Source organism: Heteronotia binoei, chromosome 16, assembly GCF_032191835.1.
Source record: "Heteronotia binoei isolate CCM8104 ecotype False Entrance Well chromosome 16, APGP_CSIRO_Hbin_v1, whole genome shotgun sequence".
Taxonomy (NCBI): Eukaryota; Metazoa; Chordata; class Lepidosauria; order Squamata; family Gekkonidae; genus Heteronotia; species Heteronotia binoei.
In genome coordinates this window covers 8765768-8783919 of record NC_083238.1, presented here as the reverse complement: position 1 = coordinate 8783919, position 18152 = coordinate 8765768, and the positions used below count along the sequence as shown (strand labels likewise).

The window sequence follows — 18152 nt, the reverse complement described above, 5'->3', positions numbered from 1 at the left end:
TATTGTTTTTGTTCTGGTCTCTTGCCAGTTTGGTGTGGAGAGCCAGTTTGGTGTTGGAGAGCTAGTTTGGTGTAGTGGTTAAGTGTGCGGACTCTTATCTGGGAGAACCGGGTTTGATTCCCCACTCCTCCACTTGCACCTGCTAGCATGGCCTTGGGTCAGCCATAGCTCTGGCAGAGGTTGTCTTTGAAAGGGCAGCTGCTGTGAGAGCCCTCTCCAGCCCAACCCACCTCACAGGGTGTCTGTTGTGGGGGAGGAAGGTAAAGGAGATTGTGAGCCGCTCTGAGACTCTTCGGAGTGGAGGGCGGGATATAAATCCAATATCTTCTTCATTTTCTTCCTAGTAGATTTTTATTTAATTTTTACTACTGATTTTATATATTATTGTATACAATGTTGGTTTGCCTTAAAAGCAAATGCTGATGAATGTGGGATAGAAGCATTTTAAATAAATGAAAAGGCTAAAAAACATAACAGCTGCAATTTACCTGTTCACATGCTATATCCATTAATTTCAAATGGGGTCTTTATGGTAGACCTAGTGAATTTCACCCAACAGTGACAAAATTGATAACACAAAATGTTCTTGTATTGAAGGAGGTTTGGAGGTAAGTGCCTGGAGATAAGGCAATTTGAATCCATCAGGAAAAACTGCTCCTGCCTATAATTTTCAGTCAATCACCATATTGTTCAGGGGGTATGAATGATAGCATAAGCACCACATAAGTGGTGTATTGTATCCTTGCATTGTATTCAGGAATCTTACAGATTTATGATGAACATAAGCAAAGCCAGCTCAGTATAATTGTAGCTCTTACTTGGAGGCAGATCCTTCGCTTTGGGAATGTAGAAATGTTCATGGAAGTGTCTGAGCTCATCTTCGTCATCCATCCACAAAGCAACTTTCTTATCCACAGGGCTACACGCTAGCTGTGCGGCAATATCTTCTATAATGATTTCTGGTGAGCCATTAGAAGGCAGATCCATTTCCAAGTTATTCATTTCCCACTCTAAAAATGAAAAGGAAGGGGAGGAAATCTCCATTTAGATTCAATGCCATCCACATTGGCTAGCATCTGATGTGAAGATTATTGCTATGTCTGCTGAGTTACAGACTTTGAGCTTTTAAAAGTGAATGCTGGGAATGGAAGGGGAAAGTGAGAAGTTCTCGGATCCAGCATTTTTCAAGGCAACATACTGCTGTAGCCCTAAAGCCATTAGCTTTAAACACACTTTCACTGTAAAGCAATATCAGCAACTTCTGTGCTCCACCACTGCTCCAGCAGCAGTAACAAATTCTATAGTGTCATTCATACTTGCAGAATCAGAAAGCCGCAGGCAGCATTATTGTTTCTACAATCCGTGTGTCTGAAAATAGCAGGTGCATCACCACATTTAAGCTTGTGTTTTCAAGCCTGAGCAATCTTCCCTGCTCCTTTCCTTTCTTGACTCATGGAAGCGAAAGGAGGGGAAAGTTTTTAAAGTTGAAAGGCATGACTAAAAATGGACAGCCCAGGGTTGTTGTTTCTTTAAGAGCAAAGGGGGCATACAGCATTCTTCCAGACCTAAACATCCTTCTTGCCTTCTCTCCATTCTTGCAACTATATTCTTTGTCTCTACCCGGGAGTCTAACACTGAGCACAAGTGCTAGGAATACCAATCTAACATTCTGGGGCATTCAGAACGGACATGATTTCTTTCTTCAAATTATGCCACGTGTCATCCAAAGCAAGTAAAATAAACCAGCACACATCATTCACATTTCTTTTATTTAGACAATGTATATGCCTGTGCTCAAGAGAAACGTTCAAGGCAGCACACAAAACCGCGTTAGCCTGAATCAGACCGTTGTTCTATCCTGGTCATGACTGTCTACTCTGCTTGACAGCAGCTTTCCTTCACTTCAGACCGAATTCTTTCACATCACCTATTACCAGATCCTTTTAAGTGAAGATATGGAGGACTGATCCTCAGACATACTGAATGAAAAGCAGATGCCCTCTCATTCGTGAGCCCTAGAAACATTAGAGCAACAAGTCAAAAATGATTGTTTATATGTTTCTGAATTTATAAACCTTCAGCCATGGTTTTGGTTGAATTAGAGTCTTAATGAACATCAGCCAGATAGTGCTCATCCAAGGATCAAATATGGTCACTTCCATTAATTAATGTTACTAATTTAGTAGTTCCATTAATCATTAATTCAATTAGCAGCAGGGGAAACCGGGTTATATTTACTGTGAACTATGCAAAGCAGCCAACTTCTCTTTTTCCAATATGAACCATTGATTATCAATTGAAATAATACTAATTTCTTCCATTCATTATTGGATAATTATATCTGCCTTCCGAACTACACTGGCTGCAGATTACCAGTGCTCAGACACTAGCACAAGTGAAATAGATCAGTGTGCCGTGAAGGCAATTTAATGCCTTTAAAATATCACTTATCTGCATCTAGATACTGCCAGAAATAGGATACAGAAATCCAGCTGGTTCCTATAGGACTGTTCATTATTTGGTGGGGTCATAAAAATAAGAAAGGTGGCTTCCTTTCTCCAAATTATAATTGTGTACATTCTCATTGTTAACTGGTTTCCAGGGCTTTTTTTCTTGCAAGGACTCCTTTGCATATTAGGCCACGCACCCCTGATGTAGCCAATCCTCCAAGAGCTTATAGGGCTCTTAGTACAGGGCCTATTGCAAGCTCCAGGAGGATTGGCTACATCAGGGGAGTGTGGCTTAATATGCAAAGGAGTTCCTGCTACAAAAAAAAAGCCCGGCTGGTTCCTAATTGTTATAGCATTTACTGCGCATGATCATCAACATCTGATATATCATTCAATGTTGACATTAATGCAGTATTAAATACACAGTCCAGTTATCTATGAGGAAAAATTGAAAATATATTATAATATCAACACATTATAAGGTAAGGTTAATACAAATAGATGAAGAATCTATCAATATTTTGTTCAGGAATGGATTTGTAGAAGCCATACTTTGAGAGCAGACTACGGGGGGAAATGACCTCTGGAATGAAACCAGGTGATCCACTCTAACAAAAAATCCCCAGTGGAGTTCATTTCAATGGAAGGTTTACAAAGGTTATTTCTATCACATTAAAATTAAAGGTACATAAATCTGCTTGTTTTGTCTTAAGCAGTATAACAGATTGTAAAATAGGGTCGCCAGCCTCCAGGTTGAGCCTGGAGATCTCTTGCTTTTACAACTGATCTCCAGCTGGCAGAGATGAGCTCCCCTGGAGAAAATGGCTGCTTTAAAGGGTGCAATGTATGGCATTGTACCTGGCCAGGTGGGGGCAGAGGATCCACTGGTTTGGAGGCCCTCTCCCTGCTTCAGAGTTATCAGAAAGTGGGGGAGGGGAGAGAAATGTCTGCTAGGTACTCCATTATACCTTATGGAGACCAGTCCCCATAAAGTATAACAGAGAATTGATCCTTGGGTATCTGGAGCTCTGGGGGAGCTGTTTTTTGAGGGAGAGGCACCAAATTTTCAGCAGAGCATCCAGTGCCTCTCCTCAAAACTCCGACCAAGTTTCAACAAAATGGACGAAGGGGTCCGATTGTATGAGCCCCAAAAGAAGGTGCCCTTATCCTTCATTATTTCCAAATGGAGGGAAGGCATTTAAAAAGAGAGCAGACCTGTTAAAAGTAATGGCCAGAACTCCCTTTGGAATTCAATTGTGCTTGTCACACCCTTGCTCCCAGCTCCACCCCCAAAGTCTCCTGGCACCACCCTCAAAGTCCCCAGATATTTCTTGAGTCGGACCTGGCAACACTATCCCCTCCCCAAACCCCACACTCTCCTAGATCCACCCCCAAAGTCTCCAAGTTTTTTCCAGCACAGACTTGACAACCCTAAGTGATAACAATGAGGTATAATGAGCCCCTATTCCTTCAACATCATTAGCAGTGCAGTCTGGTGATGATGTTGTTTTGTATGGTGTTCCCTCATTAAAAGTACAATCCTAAGTAGGTGGACTTGGAATCTTACTCAACTCAAGTCTATTTAGTGGGGCTTGTTCCCAAGAAATTGGCCTTAGGAAGTCTTATTAGCTCTCTTCCCTCTATGTGTCTTTTTGTGTGTTCATATTTTATAGTTTTATATAGTTTTATTTAATTTTTTTTAAATCTTTAAATATATTTGTATTTTAAAGGTTTTTAAATGTTTGAAAAGTTTTAACGATTGAAACTTTTTTACTTTTCACTGACTTGGGGACCTTGAACTGGGTGGAAGGGCAGCATAAAATGTTTAAAATAAATAAATAAATAAATTCCAAGGCAAAGCTATACCTTCGCTAAGGCCACTGAAATCAACAGGCTTAGAAGGGTTTAACTTTGCCTAGAACGGCTCTGTAAATATTCTAACTCCCTCTAACCAGGACCTTCAGTTACTGCCGACAGACAGCAAGCATAAAATCAGTTTCCTAAACTCTGTTTCCTCCAGTAACATAAATATGAATGTATTCTGCTTACCTGAAATGCGATCTGAAGCATTAACACTCCAGAGACTCTTACATGGCTCATTTGTCAACATGGGAGCAAGTATTTACCTCTGGAAATCAAAAAGAATACTCTGTTTTCTGCTTTGATTTAGTTCTGCTTATTTTGGCTTCTCCTTTTGCTTCTATGATTTCCTGACTGCCCAATTTTCTTTTTAATTCTAAAAGCAGAGTTTCTTACCTTCAGGAAATGAGTAGTGTGCTTTCTGACAAGATTTAGTCTCTAGCTGGATGCATTTCCCCTTTCCACCAAAGTCCAATTTCTCCCCCTAACAGATTCCTCTGTTTGCCTTTTACTCTTGTCCTCTGAACTCTGATCTTCTCATCCCATTCTCCTCCTGTCAGGGAATTGAGCATTCCTGCACAAGCATGAAATAGTCCCCTCAGTAACTCACACACTATCTCAAAACTTAGCACTTCACAATTTTACATACTATTTTAATTCTTATCTTATCTCTCTTTTTAATGCTATCCTCAACTTAATATTTTCAGCCATCCTTAACATAGTTCTTAATGCTGTGCATTTTCTCCTGCTTTTTCCCCCTTCATTTCTTTTTCACCTCATTCATATGTAGGTAATAAAAGGGAAGGGAGACTTGCCGTTAGCTCTCGCAGTCTCAATTTTTAACCAAAGCAATGCAGTCTAAATTATATATATTCTCGTGTATTATAGATATGTGGCACATTACATGTATTTCCCTAATTGTAGGGCTGGGTGGATCTTGGTGGGGACAGCTATTTGCTACTGGTCTAGGATGACCAGGTAAGCTGTTAAGTAGTCAGATGTAGACTGTGATGCCAAGTACACTGCTGAAGTCTATATCTGGTGTGGCAGAATATACCTGCTCCAGCCTGCAGGTCCTATTCTGCCCTGCTCTCCTGAACTTTTTATCACACTTGGAGAAGCTTTCCTTTCTCTCTGAGGTAGCTCACCACCACCACCTGACATTTGTATGGAATTGCTCACTGGGGGAATCAGGACCTCCAGGTCCCCTTCCAAGGCCTTGCCTCAGTGTTTCTTGCTGCCCAGCACCTGGTCACCGTGGGGACAATTTACTGACTTGTGCACCCATGGAGGAATAGCCACTTGCTCACTGCCTGCCTTCCCCTGGTGCTTTTTGTAAAATAGTGTGTCCGAGACAGTGGAGTTCTATGTAATACAGAGAGCCACTACCAGCATCAAAGTTATAATGTATTTATTAACGACAAAAACATACTTTTAGCACAGCTGCAGATTGAGCAAGGGATTCCAAAAGAAATGGGTAAAATGCAAATTCTCTGTTCTTGTCTTGATACATGCCCTGCCAGATGTTAAAATAAGACAGGCTTCTTTTGATTAGGATGTTACAGATCCATACAGAGCAGGGGTGGCCAACAGTAGCTCTCCAGATGTTTTTTTGCCTACAACACCCATCAGTCCCAGTCGTTGGCCATGCTGGCTGGGGCTGATGGGAGTTGTAGGCAAAAAACATCTGGAGAGCTACTGTTGGCCACCGCTGATCTAGAGTCTTCATTACTTTGCTCCAGCTCTAGAGGTGAGCACTGATCAATGGATCAATGACTGCCTTCCCAGTGGAGAGGCCATGCGCCAAGGAGTTTTTATCATATCTGTTTCCCCTACCACTCATGCCAGGTCAAAAAGGCCTTTCCCAGAGATCTCTAGGAAATTTCCTTCCTGGAGTCCTTCTAGCTTTTCATTCCTCCAAATCTGCTTTCCTCCAAATATGTTTTCCTGCTGGGGTGGAGGAGAAGGGGGAAGCTTATAATGTATGTTTTTAATCTGAGAGCTGGGTGGTACTAATGAGAGCAGAAATTCTGTAAATAAATATACAAAAGAATATGTATTTCAGCTTTTCTCCCCACACCCTGTTTTGTTTTTTTTTCCAACTGTCCATGTACCTCAATTGTTTTGAGAAGTCAGATCTTCAGAATCCTGGGAGAAATTTAGCAGGACTGGTAATTTCATTGACCTCAATGAGTTTTTCTTCTGAATAAAAGAATTCAGGATCAGAGGTCCATGAATGCGGAAGAAGAGAAACCAGTATATATCAAAACAACATGCGTAACTAGAACACTGGAGTACACTGAGGTCATGGTTGTTGAATATATTCAAATACACACACACACACATCTAGGTATATTCAAATAGGTAAGTTATGCAATCTGGTTTTTGCTGCTGGAACAACAGATCGTACCTGCTGGAATGAAAAGCTGAATTACTAAGAACAGTTTGTGCTTGTATTGCTATATTAAAATTCGATATTCAATTCCCAAGGAAGTCATTATTTTCTGATCCTGAAGTAAGGTAACCAGCCGCGGTCACACTCACGATTAAATCTATCCCTAACCCATCGCTAATATACCCCGCAGCTTTTTTATAATGAATTTCCTGATCAGACATCCCTCCAGTTCTAAGCAGTGTTGGTCCCGTCGTTGGTTGATCAGAGGTCTCAACCGGACCTCATTTTTTGAGATGGCATTCCACACTCACACAAGCGCAGTACCGTGAGATATCGTGCTTGGCTTTTTCTTTTTTTATAAAAAAAAGGTGCCAGAAAAGGTGGGTGATCTGCACCCCCCCCCCCCCATTTAAACACCCGGAAAGGAAGTGGAAGCCCAGGAGTTCTCTTTGCTGTCTCTCCGCCTGGCAGGGAGACAGCAAAGGTGGGTGATCTTCCTCCCCCCCATTTAAACACCCCAACGTGGTGTTTAAATGGGTGGGGGGGGAAGCACGGCAACTCTCTTTGCTGTCTCTCCACCTGGCGGGGAAACAGCAAAGGTGGGGGATCTTCCTCCCCCCATTTAAACACCTTGCCGTGGTGTTTAAATGGGGGGGACATGGCAACTCTCTTTGCTGTCTCTCCACCTGGCGGGGAGATGGCAAAGGTGGGTCATCTTCCTCCCCTGGCAGGGAGACAGCAAAGGTGGGCGATCTGCCTCCCCCCATTTAGGAAAGGTCTCCTGTGCAAGCACCAGTCGTTTTCGACTCTGGGGTGACGCTGCTTTCACAAAGTTTTCACAGCAGACCTTTTATGGGGTGGTTTGCCATTGCCTTTCCCGGTCATCTATACTTTCCCCCCCAGCAAGCTGGGTACATATTTTACTGACCTCGGAAGGTTGGAAGGCTGAGTCAACAATTGCTGGCACAATGATATCATTTGGACTGGGCTCTCACAGGGAAGCGGATGTGCGTTTGCAACAAGTCAGCTACAATGGAGCGTTCAAACATAGAAAGTACGTGCGGGAGTCGTCGGAAGCATTCTTATTCTGGATTTAATGTACTATCAAAAAAGTCTGCATCTCAGTCATGGCAGTTCGAGACACGAACGAGCCAACGATTATTGCCAGATGCTGATGTTTGGACAACTGCATAAAATCCGACATGCATCTGGCTTTCATCCATGCCCATCTTGTCAGTTTATGGGCGTCTGACCTCGGCCAATGTCCCCAGTATTTTATTTCTTTTTATGGTCTGGTACTTCTACTCATTTCCATTCTGATCTCTTCATCTCTGCTTCTGTCTCTTCAGAGTGCCACTCCATGTTCTTTCAGCTTCTTTCTTCTTGTTCAATGTTTCTTCAAGCCTCAACTCTTCTTCAGTCAATTTTTCAAGTTTCTTCTGCAGCTCTGTGCTCTGTTCATTTGCCTCACAGAGCTCCTCACTGATTATCTTCTTGGCTAGTTGCAATTCATTGATCCTTGTTACTAGGCCTTCAGTTATTGGATCCAGATTCCCTGCAGTCTGCATTTGTTTCACCAGTGACAGGATCTCATCCATTTTTGATGCAAAGTCCCAAGGATCTTTTCTCAGCTGTCATGAGGCCTCCATTTCATATGGGCTTGGATAAAATAAGCCACTTTCAAAATGAACCGAATGTTGTTTCTAAAGATAGCATATACCAGAAGCATTCATGGTGTTTTTATGGTTTTTATTATTTACTTAATCAATTAATTCAATTTTTATGTCACTTGTTCCCTGCTCAGGGTGGTTGGTGTACAATAACACATTAAAATAATATATCACACAAAGCATTAAAATTTACAATAAAACCCAATTAACAATTCGTTTTTGTTCAAAATTCCAAAATTCAAATGAACAATCCAAAATTCAATTAACAATACAATCAGATGGCAGTCAAAATTTTCCAGAAGTGCTACTGCCTGAGGGGCAGGGGGAGTGTGTGAGATGAATCCAGGGATAAATGTCATTGCTGGCAAAACATCTCTGCCTTACAGGCCCTTCAGAATTGCATCAGGTCCCATAGGCATGGATGTTACTGGCAGAGAATTCCACCAGGTTGGGGCTAAAAAACCTGGCCCTGGTCAAGGACAGCCAGATATCTCTTGGGCAAGGAATCACAAGCAAGTTCTTATCGGCAGAGCATAATGCTTGTTGGAGGGCATACTGGGAGAGATGATCCCAAAAATACGTGCTTAGGGCCTTGAAGATAAGCACCAAAACCTTGAACCTGATCCAGTGTTCAACCAGTAACCAGTGCAGGTCACGCAGCACAGGTTGAATATGTGCTGTTTACAGGGTCCCTGTGAGGATTTGCACTGCTGCATTCTGGACGAGCTGAAGTTACTGGGTCAGTCTCAAGGGTAGGCCCACATAGAGCTTGTTACTGTAGTCCCTTCTAGAGGAGACTGTTATGTGGATTATTATGGCTAGGTCAGTGTGGGACAGGTAGGGGGGAAGTTGTCTGACTTTGCATAGCTGAAAAAATGCCAGTCTGGCAACATTTGCAATCTGGGTCTCCATTGATAAGGAGGCATCCAGAATCACACTCAAGCTTTGGACAGCTGGTGCTATCAAGAGCTGGGAGTTGGCACCCCAAACTTAAATCCCCTCAGCCCAGCCACAGAACCTCCATCTTAACTGGATTCAGTCTTAGCTGGCTGTTTTAGCCATGCCTCCATTTCCTCCAGGTCCTTGGCCAAAATAGCTGGGATGGTATCTGGTTGGCCATTCATCAACAGATATAGCTCAAAACTTTGCAGCAGTTGGGCAAAGGGATGCATATAGATGTTAAACAATATTGGGAAGAAGATGTTGAGAGCATCAGTTCCATCCACTGAAATATCAGGGACAGTTCTATTCACATAGTGGAGATGAATGCAAAATATGAAAATGTAGAAAGATTATCCCTGTGTGTATAAGAAGACGTCTCATTTTTAACATGACAACAACTACAAAAGGCACACAGCCCCCTAGAGTAACATTCAAGAATTCAATGCTGTGCCAGCTCCGCAACACCCCAAGACTCTGCATATATTGAAATATTATATTAGGTAATAGTCACCACAAGAGAATCCCCAAAGTGTGGAACCTCATTTGGACCTGGCTTTGAGGACCCAATGGACTTTATTTTGGGGATAAGTCCATTGGGTCCTCAAAGCCAGGTCCAAATGAGGTTCCACAGTGAAGCTTCTTGTTTTGTTGTTATATACTTTGTCTTCCACTTGGTTTCTAATTTTAAGATTTGTCCTCTATCACCCTAGTCAGGCCTTGAATTCAGCAGGAGCTGACAGGAGAGCAACTCCTGAACCTTTCTGAAGGTTCCCCCTCATCCTCCCCACCTACCTACCTTGTCCATTGAATAGTAGGTGCAGCTGCATAACAATCCCTGAATGAGCTCCACCACCTATTTTTTTACAAAACGACCCCTGACCCTAGTTCTTATAGACCTCATAGTGTATCCCACATAGACCAGTTTGCATAGGCAATACAGGATATATACTAATCTAGTTCTTGCACAATTTGACCAATGCCTCAAATGGACTGTGTATCCATCTATAGAGTTAATACAGGTCTTAATTTCAGCTGACAGAGGACACACTGAACATCCTGAGCATCAATAATGTCCTGTTACAGAATCTGTCAATCACTCTTTCCGGAGTAATACTTAATTTTACACATGTTAAGTCAGTGGTCTTCAGTTATTGGGCTGTGACTTTCTTGTGGGTTGCACCCCCTTCCATGGATTACATGCCCCATAGAATATACTTTGGTAAAGGGAAGTTTGACAAAGGATCGACATCCATTTGCATAGCGTTACATTTTGTTGTGTTTGGATGTAGGAGTTCCACAAGTGTTTCTCAGAGAAAAATGTCTTGGTTTACACATAATGCAAAAACCACAGTTAGTTTGTTCAGCCAGGATATGGCTTGCAGACAGTCATTCAAATCCTGGTTTGCTCAACACATGCTGGTTTCATTGTCTTCATGCATTTCTCACAAATACTTTGCTAGTATCTCAGCCTGCATTATGAGGCCAAGGTTCAAGCCAGAATGTCCATGTTAATACATCATGTGAAACCATAGTTAAAACTAACTGTGGTTAATAAGGCAACTTTAAATCCTGGTTCCAGAACCTGGTATTACATACATCTGTTCTGCACAGTTAGTGCAGTGTCCAGAGATCTGATAAGACACAATCTACAGATCTATTAAAACAGATCAAACTGATTTGGAAACTAATGATGCAAAAGCTGAGTAATTTTGCCAAGTAGGAGTTTGATTTTATATTTCAAAATTTAATTATTCCTTTTAAAGCATTTCTTAAAAAAAAAATCCATAGTTTTAATTAATCCATGGTTTCAATTAAGGCCCTGAGCTACTGACAGAGCAATCCTAAGCAGAGTTACATCCTTCTAAGTCCTTTGAAGCCAGTGGGCAAAGAATGATTGAACTCTGTTTAGGTCTCCAGTGTAGGTTCATAAGAAGGATATGAATTATAGTAGAAAGAAGGGGAACTCATCACATAGTCTTCCATGAAATCTAAATAACTAGTTTTAGAAATGTATAACATACACACAGTTTGCAACCAATTGCATTTTGAGCAGGTCTATCAGCATATTACTGCTTCTTCTTTGACGGCTGTAAGAAACCCGAGATTTGTTGAATATAAGAACCATTCCCCAGGTTCTATTCAAGGTATGTAAGTACTTTATTGTCGCTTGCTGGCTTTACTTCGTATTTCATTACGCTTTCAGTATGAACTGAGATTTCCAAGCTTGTCAGGTTATCATTTTGGCACCATTTAAACCTGATCTCAGATTTTCAGAGGGCCAGTTATTCCCCCCCCCCACACACACACACACTTTCCCCCAGATACCTATCTTCACTCTCCCTAATTAGGATCCTTCCTTCTACATGAATAGAAAAGAACATTGTGGTTCTTCTGAAATTACAAACTGCATCTTGCATACCCATGCTGAGCTCCTGGAATTGCCTTGCTTTGTTTGACATACCTTTTCCTTCCCCATTTTATTTTATTTCACCTTTTGGGCATGCCTCCTTTGCTTTATGGGGCTGTTCTCCACCGCCTGACCTGTTACTGACCTCTTCCTTCTATTGTTATGTTGCTGTATCAGCTAGTGCAGTTTAAGTTCCTTTTGAGCAACTTAAAGAACTGTTAAGCCGCAGTCCCAAGGTACAAAAGACTCAAAAGGGAGAAATAAGTAACCCGATCCTCTAGGGTATTTTAGATTTGCCATCATTTAGCTACCATCATTTATTGTGCAACGACTATGCTAAAATCTAATTCTAGCAAGAACAGGTTTACTCTGCAATCCTCTACACACTCACTTGGAAGTCAATCCCATTTTATTCCTAAATAAACATACTGCACTGCACCTGATAAGATGACATGAATACAAGACATGGATCAATTTGCTTATTTTGATACCTGCAATCTTCTTCTATCCTAGCCTTGCCATCAGATGCTGGTTAGTAGGGATGGCACAAACCAGGAAAAAGGAGGTTTGTGGTGGTTCATGCTTCATGAGAAATCACAAACCATGAACCCCCATGAGCTTTTCAGATTCCTGAACCAGTTTGTGGTTTGTGAGTTGAGAGGAGCTTCCACTGGGGGTAGCATTTTAAATGCCTTCCCTTCACTTGCTGTGGCATACTGCCACAACTATGCACCTCAGTGAGTGAAGGGAAGGCACGTAGGTCTCTTTAAATGCCTTCCCTTCATTTGCTGAGGCATGCTGCTATAGTGCAGGGGTGACCAACTGTAGCTCTCCAGATGTTTTTGCCTACAGCTCCCATCAGCCCCAGCCATTGGCCATGCTGGCTGGGGCTGATGGAAGTTGTAGGCAAAAACATCTGGAGCGCTACCGTTGGCCACCCCTGCTGGAAAGCCAGTTTGGTGTAGTGGTTAAGTGTGCAGACTCTTATCTGGGAGAACCGGGTTTGATTCCCCACTCCTCCACTTGCACCTGCTGGAATGGCCTTGGGTCAGCCATAGCTCTGGCAGAGGCTGTCCTTGAAAGGGCAGCTGCTGTGAGAGCCCTCTCCAGCCCCACCTACCTCACAGGGTGTCTGTTGTGGGGGAGGAAGGTAAAGGAGATTGTGAGCCGCTCTTAGACTCTTGGGAGTGGAGGGCGGGATATAAATCCAATATCATCATCATCATCATCATAGTGGCATGACTCAGGGAGTGAAAGGAAGGCATTTAAAGAGAACTAGTAACCAAATGAACTACCACAAAAAAAACCATGGCAGTTTGTGGAAGGTTCACAAACAACATGATTGCTCAAATAGAAATTCACAAACTGATAAACCAGTCCAGTTAATCACAAACTTGGGTTTGTAAGTTGGCTTGTGCCCATCCCTACTATTTATGCCTTTATGGAGAAACTGCATGGATTCTTGTGTCAATGTATTTCTTTCATAATAATATTGGGAAATCAAGTTAATGGTATTTACATTGGTTGAGTGGGAAACACAGTTCCAGGTTTTGCATTGGGTCCTATGAATACAGTTAACTAATGGTGGTGTTTTGCACTTGTGCAAGGAGCCTTGCTGTGATATAACACACCTCTTCACCAGAGTAGCAAGGCTCTTTGCACCAAAGGAAATATCCAAATGATTTTTATTCCTCCAAAATGTTATAAAATTCTTAGGGATGTTACCCCTCACCATTGTAAGGGATAGTACACCTTACAACTGAAACCCTTCCAAATTTCAGGCAGAAAGAGAAAGTGTGATTGTTAACATTGTCTCTGGTTTTGTTTGCTGCTGTTATCCTTTTTATGACTGCATAGGGATCTGGGACTTTTTTTCTTCATAGCTATTTACCTCCTGAGATAACATTCTTTTTTTAATTAATCATGTACAAAATTCAAAGTGCCAGTACTATGTTTGGTAACAAACAATGAACGATGTTTTTTGTCTCTTCTAAAAAATGGCTCTATAAATGGCATTACACAATTTTGTTCTTATTTTTCGATTTTGCTTGGATCGATATGGTGGCTTATAACTTTTGCGAATAAAGAATACTACTAAATTCAAACTGTATTAGCCTACAAAGAATTCAGCTTACCCATTGTTTCGCTACCACTTGCCTACACAAGGGTATTCTTTGGCTAGGATTTGGTCCCAATTATTAAGTATTTTATTGATTTCCACAAATAACATTTTACAAGTTAGGTGGCCTCTATTACACTCTAAGGGATTTTCCAGTCATCAGTTTTTAGTAAGTTTCTCAGGCTTTAGCTGTGGTTCCATAAAGGAAAGATTACAGATAGCACACACGAAAACCTCTTCATTGATGGCAGTTACTCACATAGAAATAGGCTTGCCAATCCCAAGGTCCCAGCGGGGGTTTTTCCGCTTTCCAAGGCTCCTTCCCACCCCCAGTCAGCTGGTTGGTGGGAGGAAGCCCCGCCCTCAGAGGACCATGTGCCTTTCCATCTGCGGAGGCTTCAGTCTCCGATTGAAAGGCTTCAACTTGGGATGGTGCCTCTGTGTTACTTTGAAGTAGTTGGCAGCAACTCATGAGTAGAGAGGCCAATCCCTTGCTTCAGAGTTGCCAGAAAGTGTGGTGGGGGGGAACGTTTGCTGAGCACTTCATTATTCCCTATGTGGAGATCGATTCTCATAGGATATAATGGGGAATTGATCTGGAGGTTTCAGGGGCTCTGGGGGAGCTGTATTTTGAGGTAGAAGCACCAAATTTTCAATATAGTATCTAGTGCCTCTCCCCAAAGTACGCCCCAAGTTTCAAAATGATTGGACTAGGGGGTCCAATTCTATGAGCCCCAAAAGAAGGTGCCCCCATCCTTCATTATTTCCTATGGAGGGAAGACATTTAAAAAGGTGTGCTGTCCCTTTAAATGTGATGGCCAGAACTCCCTTGGAGTGTGCTGTCCCTATGCTTGTCACACCCTTGTTCCTGGCTCTGCCCCCAGTGTCTCCTGGCTCCACCTCCAAAGTCCCCAGATATTTCTTGAATTGGACTCGGCAACCCTACATAGAAAGTGCTTCCTATAGAGGCCAGAAAGCATTCTCCTCTTCCAACACCAACTTAAAATCCTGTTGTTTAGTGAGACCTGAGTACCTGCTGTCAGTCTGAGTAGACCACAATGGACCTCAATGATCTGATTTAGTATAAGAAATCTTCATATGTTCATTTCCGCAAGTGTCAATGGCCCAGTTGGTGTCAGGACTGTGGCATAATGAGAGGAGGGGTTTCAGCTTCTCACCCCTGTACCATTTTCCTAAAATGTCCACGACAGGTCATCCCTGTTAGTAAGTACATGACAGACTTGATACTTTGATCGTTCTCTTCACGGCACTGTGGGATGACTCGTGTGACTGCTCTCCAGAATAATATTTTATCTTCATTTGCCAGCATATAATGATAGAAGAATTTAAGGACAGTTATATCAAATTGCATACTAGTGGAATAAACATGGGATTTTGGCCAAATCAACTATGTGACAGAAAATTAGAAAGCAAACATGAAGATGCGCTGTCTCTACCATTTGACTTTATATAGCAGCCAATACTGTTTTAAGTTCTGTTCAGATGACTAAACATTTAAGGGGCCCTTTACTGATATTCCTTAATGTTCTGCAAGAAGCTCTTAAACTAGTTGCAATTGTTTTAAAACTACGGAGAAGATAAACCTATTTGTTTCTTGTGAGTTGCTTTAAGGAAGGTTACGGGTCTCCATAGGGACTGCTTGTGAACTTTAGAAAGTGCATTTCCCTCCAGTAAATTATAAACATTCAGGAGAATTGCTAAATGTCACTCAAAACCTAGCATTCTGGTGTTAGTATAATATCCTCTAAGTACATTAAAATCTTAAATGTAAAAAATAGATTGAGTTGGTTATGCGGAGCAGCATGCAATTTCACAGAGCCTTGGGAAAACATCTTTTAAAAAATATAGTCTACGTGAAATACATTATTTTGATCTTTCCACAACCTTTACGGAAGGTCTAGATCTCTCCTTTTCATTATTTCCTATTGTAGCCCCCCTTGGGGGCAGGGGAACATTCTACTCAGAATCCATGAGGTTCTTGCAGGGCAGCGCAATCCAGTAGGCCAGGTAGGTGGCTGCCTAGGACACCACCTGGCCACAAGGGCAGGCAGTGGACACCCCACCACTCCCAGTGCCCTCTACCTGCCCCTGCCACACTCGCGCTTGCTGGGTCCAGGCATCGGAAGAGTTTACTTCCTTGCTGCACAGGTGCAGAGGTGAACTCTCCCCGGGCAGCATTTTCCAAAGCTGGGAGGAGCAGCAGGAATACCGTGGCAGGTACCCATGGCAGGTACCCATGGCACCGCCCTCTTTTCCACACCAGCCTCTACTCCTTCGCTTTCCACAACAAGAAGAACTCCATGACACCTGTGGCCCTACCCAACCCTTACACTGTTGACTGATGAGAGCACACACAGGGTGGAACAAAGAGCACTCCTGAGAGGCAGCCCCTGAGTCTGTCGGTGGTGGTCTTGCAATAGGGTTGGTCTGAAGCCGAACACAAAAGCCGTTCTATTGTTGGAGGGTTATTTTTGGCAGTTTATCAGCCCCCTCTCACTTTCCTTAGGATATTTTACTCATGTTGAGAGGGCTTAACCGAAGAGAAACTGTAGAGTGAGTTTTCATGTGCTAATGGAAGTACTTTCTAGTCTCTGGCTATTCGATACACATGACTTTAAAACTCTCCCCACATGAAGCATGGCTGAAATCAGGAGTGCAGCATAAAGCTACACTTCTGATTCTAATACTGTAGTTCAGTGCACTTCCCTTCTAAGACCACTGCCTTCCATTTAGAATTTCACTGTCATCTGTCTCAATTGGGTCCACACATGCTTCTTAAAGCAGCTTTCAGCCTTCTCGTTAGAAGACAGCGGCAGGGAAGGGGCTGAGTGGGGGTGGCGGAGGCACTTGAAACCTGAGTGGTCACCAAGTATTGACTGTGACCAACCCTGCTTAGCTTGTGCGTAAAAAACAGGTTTTCGAGATCTCTCCCTTCTGACCAAGGTAGAAAGGGGGAGACCTTGATGTATAGACAGACGCAGGAGCAGTGGGGCAGGTGTGAGCAACGGATGGTGGGGCCCTGGCCGGGCTTAGCCCATGGTGGGGGAAGGAATTCGGGGTGGGGGGCCTCACCTAGGGCACCAAAAACCCTGGCACCAAATCTGGGTCCTTGACATCCCAAGCCCAGTCACTTACCTATTACGCACACACAGCTTACTGCAGAAAATCCTAGCAGTGAAGCCTTTAAGCTTGATTTTGGATTCTGTTCCTGCTGTACTCACCATTCCTTTTCCTCTTGTACATTTATTCTGCAGCTACAACAACAACAATTGGGGTAGGAACATCACCTTTGGGTGCAGCATCAAAACTTCTTTTTTTTAAAAAAATGCAAAATCGACCTATCACAGCTGTGCAGTAGTGTCAAGTAAGCACCATCCATTTAAATCTTCATGGTTCAATTCCTTGGATGAAAGGGAACACAAAGGTAGATTTCTCACTGGCATTGCTCGGCCCCGAGGCTTCTGTTTTCCCCAGTGCAAGTGATCCATTTCCCACCAGTTGCTCCAGTTCCCTGCACAGTTTTGTGATGCTGTCTTTTAAGGATTACAATATTGCATGGGGAATTTGAAGGAGCTCCATGTCCTGGAGCAACTAGCAGGAAATTAATCATTTGTGCCAGGGGGGAACAGAAGCCTGGGGCAGAGCAATGCTAGTGAGAAATCAGTCCAAGGGACACAGGCAAAGGGGGTTTAAAAAAAACAAAATCCTGAAATTGACCAAACTATTTTTGAAAGTGACTAGAGTGGGTGCAAAGATCCTTTTTCTTGTTGCCAAGCTCCAGTAGCTGCCTGCAGGTATAGCGCTCCACTGCCTTCTCCTTCCATGCAGGATATTTCTCCCTCTGCACAGTGTTTCTCAGGCAGAAATCAAAGCAGCGATTGGCCTCGTCCCTCCTCATGCCTTAGACAGCATAGGTGCTACTAGGTTAACGATAAGATATTTTCCAGGGTTTTTAAATCTGTGACTTCATTATTGTTTTTCTACTGCGGTGGAAGAGCGCCTTCTCAGTTGGTTAGTCTAGTGAGTTACCAGGGTGCTTTCCAAGGACTAAAGGAGTTTCTCTGCCAAGAAAGATAGCGCCCTCCCCTTCCTCCTGTGACTCAATATCCAGAAATTTTCTTTCAATGCAACTTAGGGTTGCCAATCCCCAGGTGGGGACAGGGGATCCCCCGGTTTGGAGACCTTCCCCCTGCTTCAGGGTCGTCAGAAAGCGGGGGGGGGGGGGGGGGGAGGGGAGGGAAATGTCTGCTGGGAACTCTGTATTCCCTATGGAGATTTATTCCCATAG

The 18152-nt window shown here is 42.9% G+C and overlaps 1 protein-coding gene across 1 annotated transcript in view; it reads right to left on the bottom strand.

The window, feature by feature from the left end:
- The window catches only part of KYNU (kynureninase), a 202514-nt gene extending 197693 nt beyond the window's left edge, over window positions 1–4821 (bottom strand). Inside the window, exons 1-2 of the mRNA XM_060257263.1 lie at window positions 4707–4821; window positions 819–1010 (exon numbers count right to left, since the gene is read on the bottom strand). Of these exons, the coding sequence (XP_060113246.1) occupies window positions 819–1002 (184 nt within the window). The 5' untranslated portion in view covers window positions 1003–1010; window positions 4707–4821. The remainder of the gene's footprint in view (window positions 1–818; window positions 1011–4706) is intronic.
- Between the last annotated feature and the right edge of the window lie 13331 nt (window positions 4822–18152).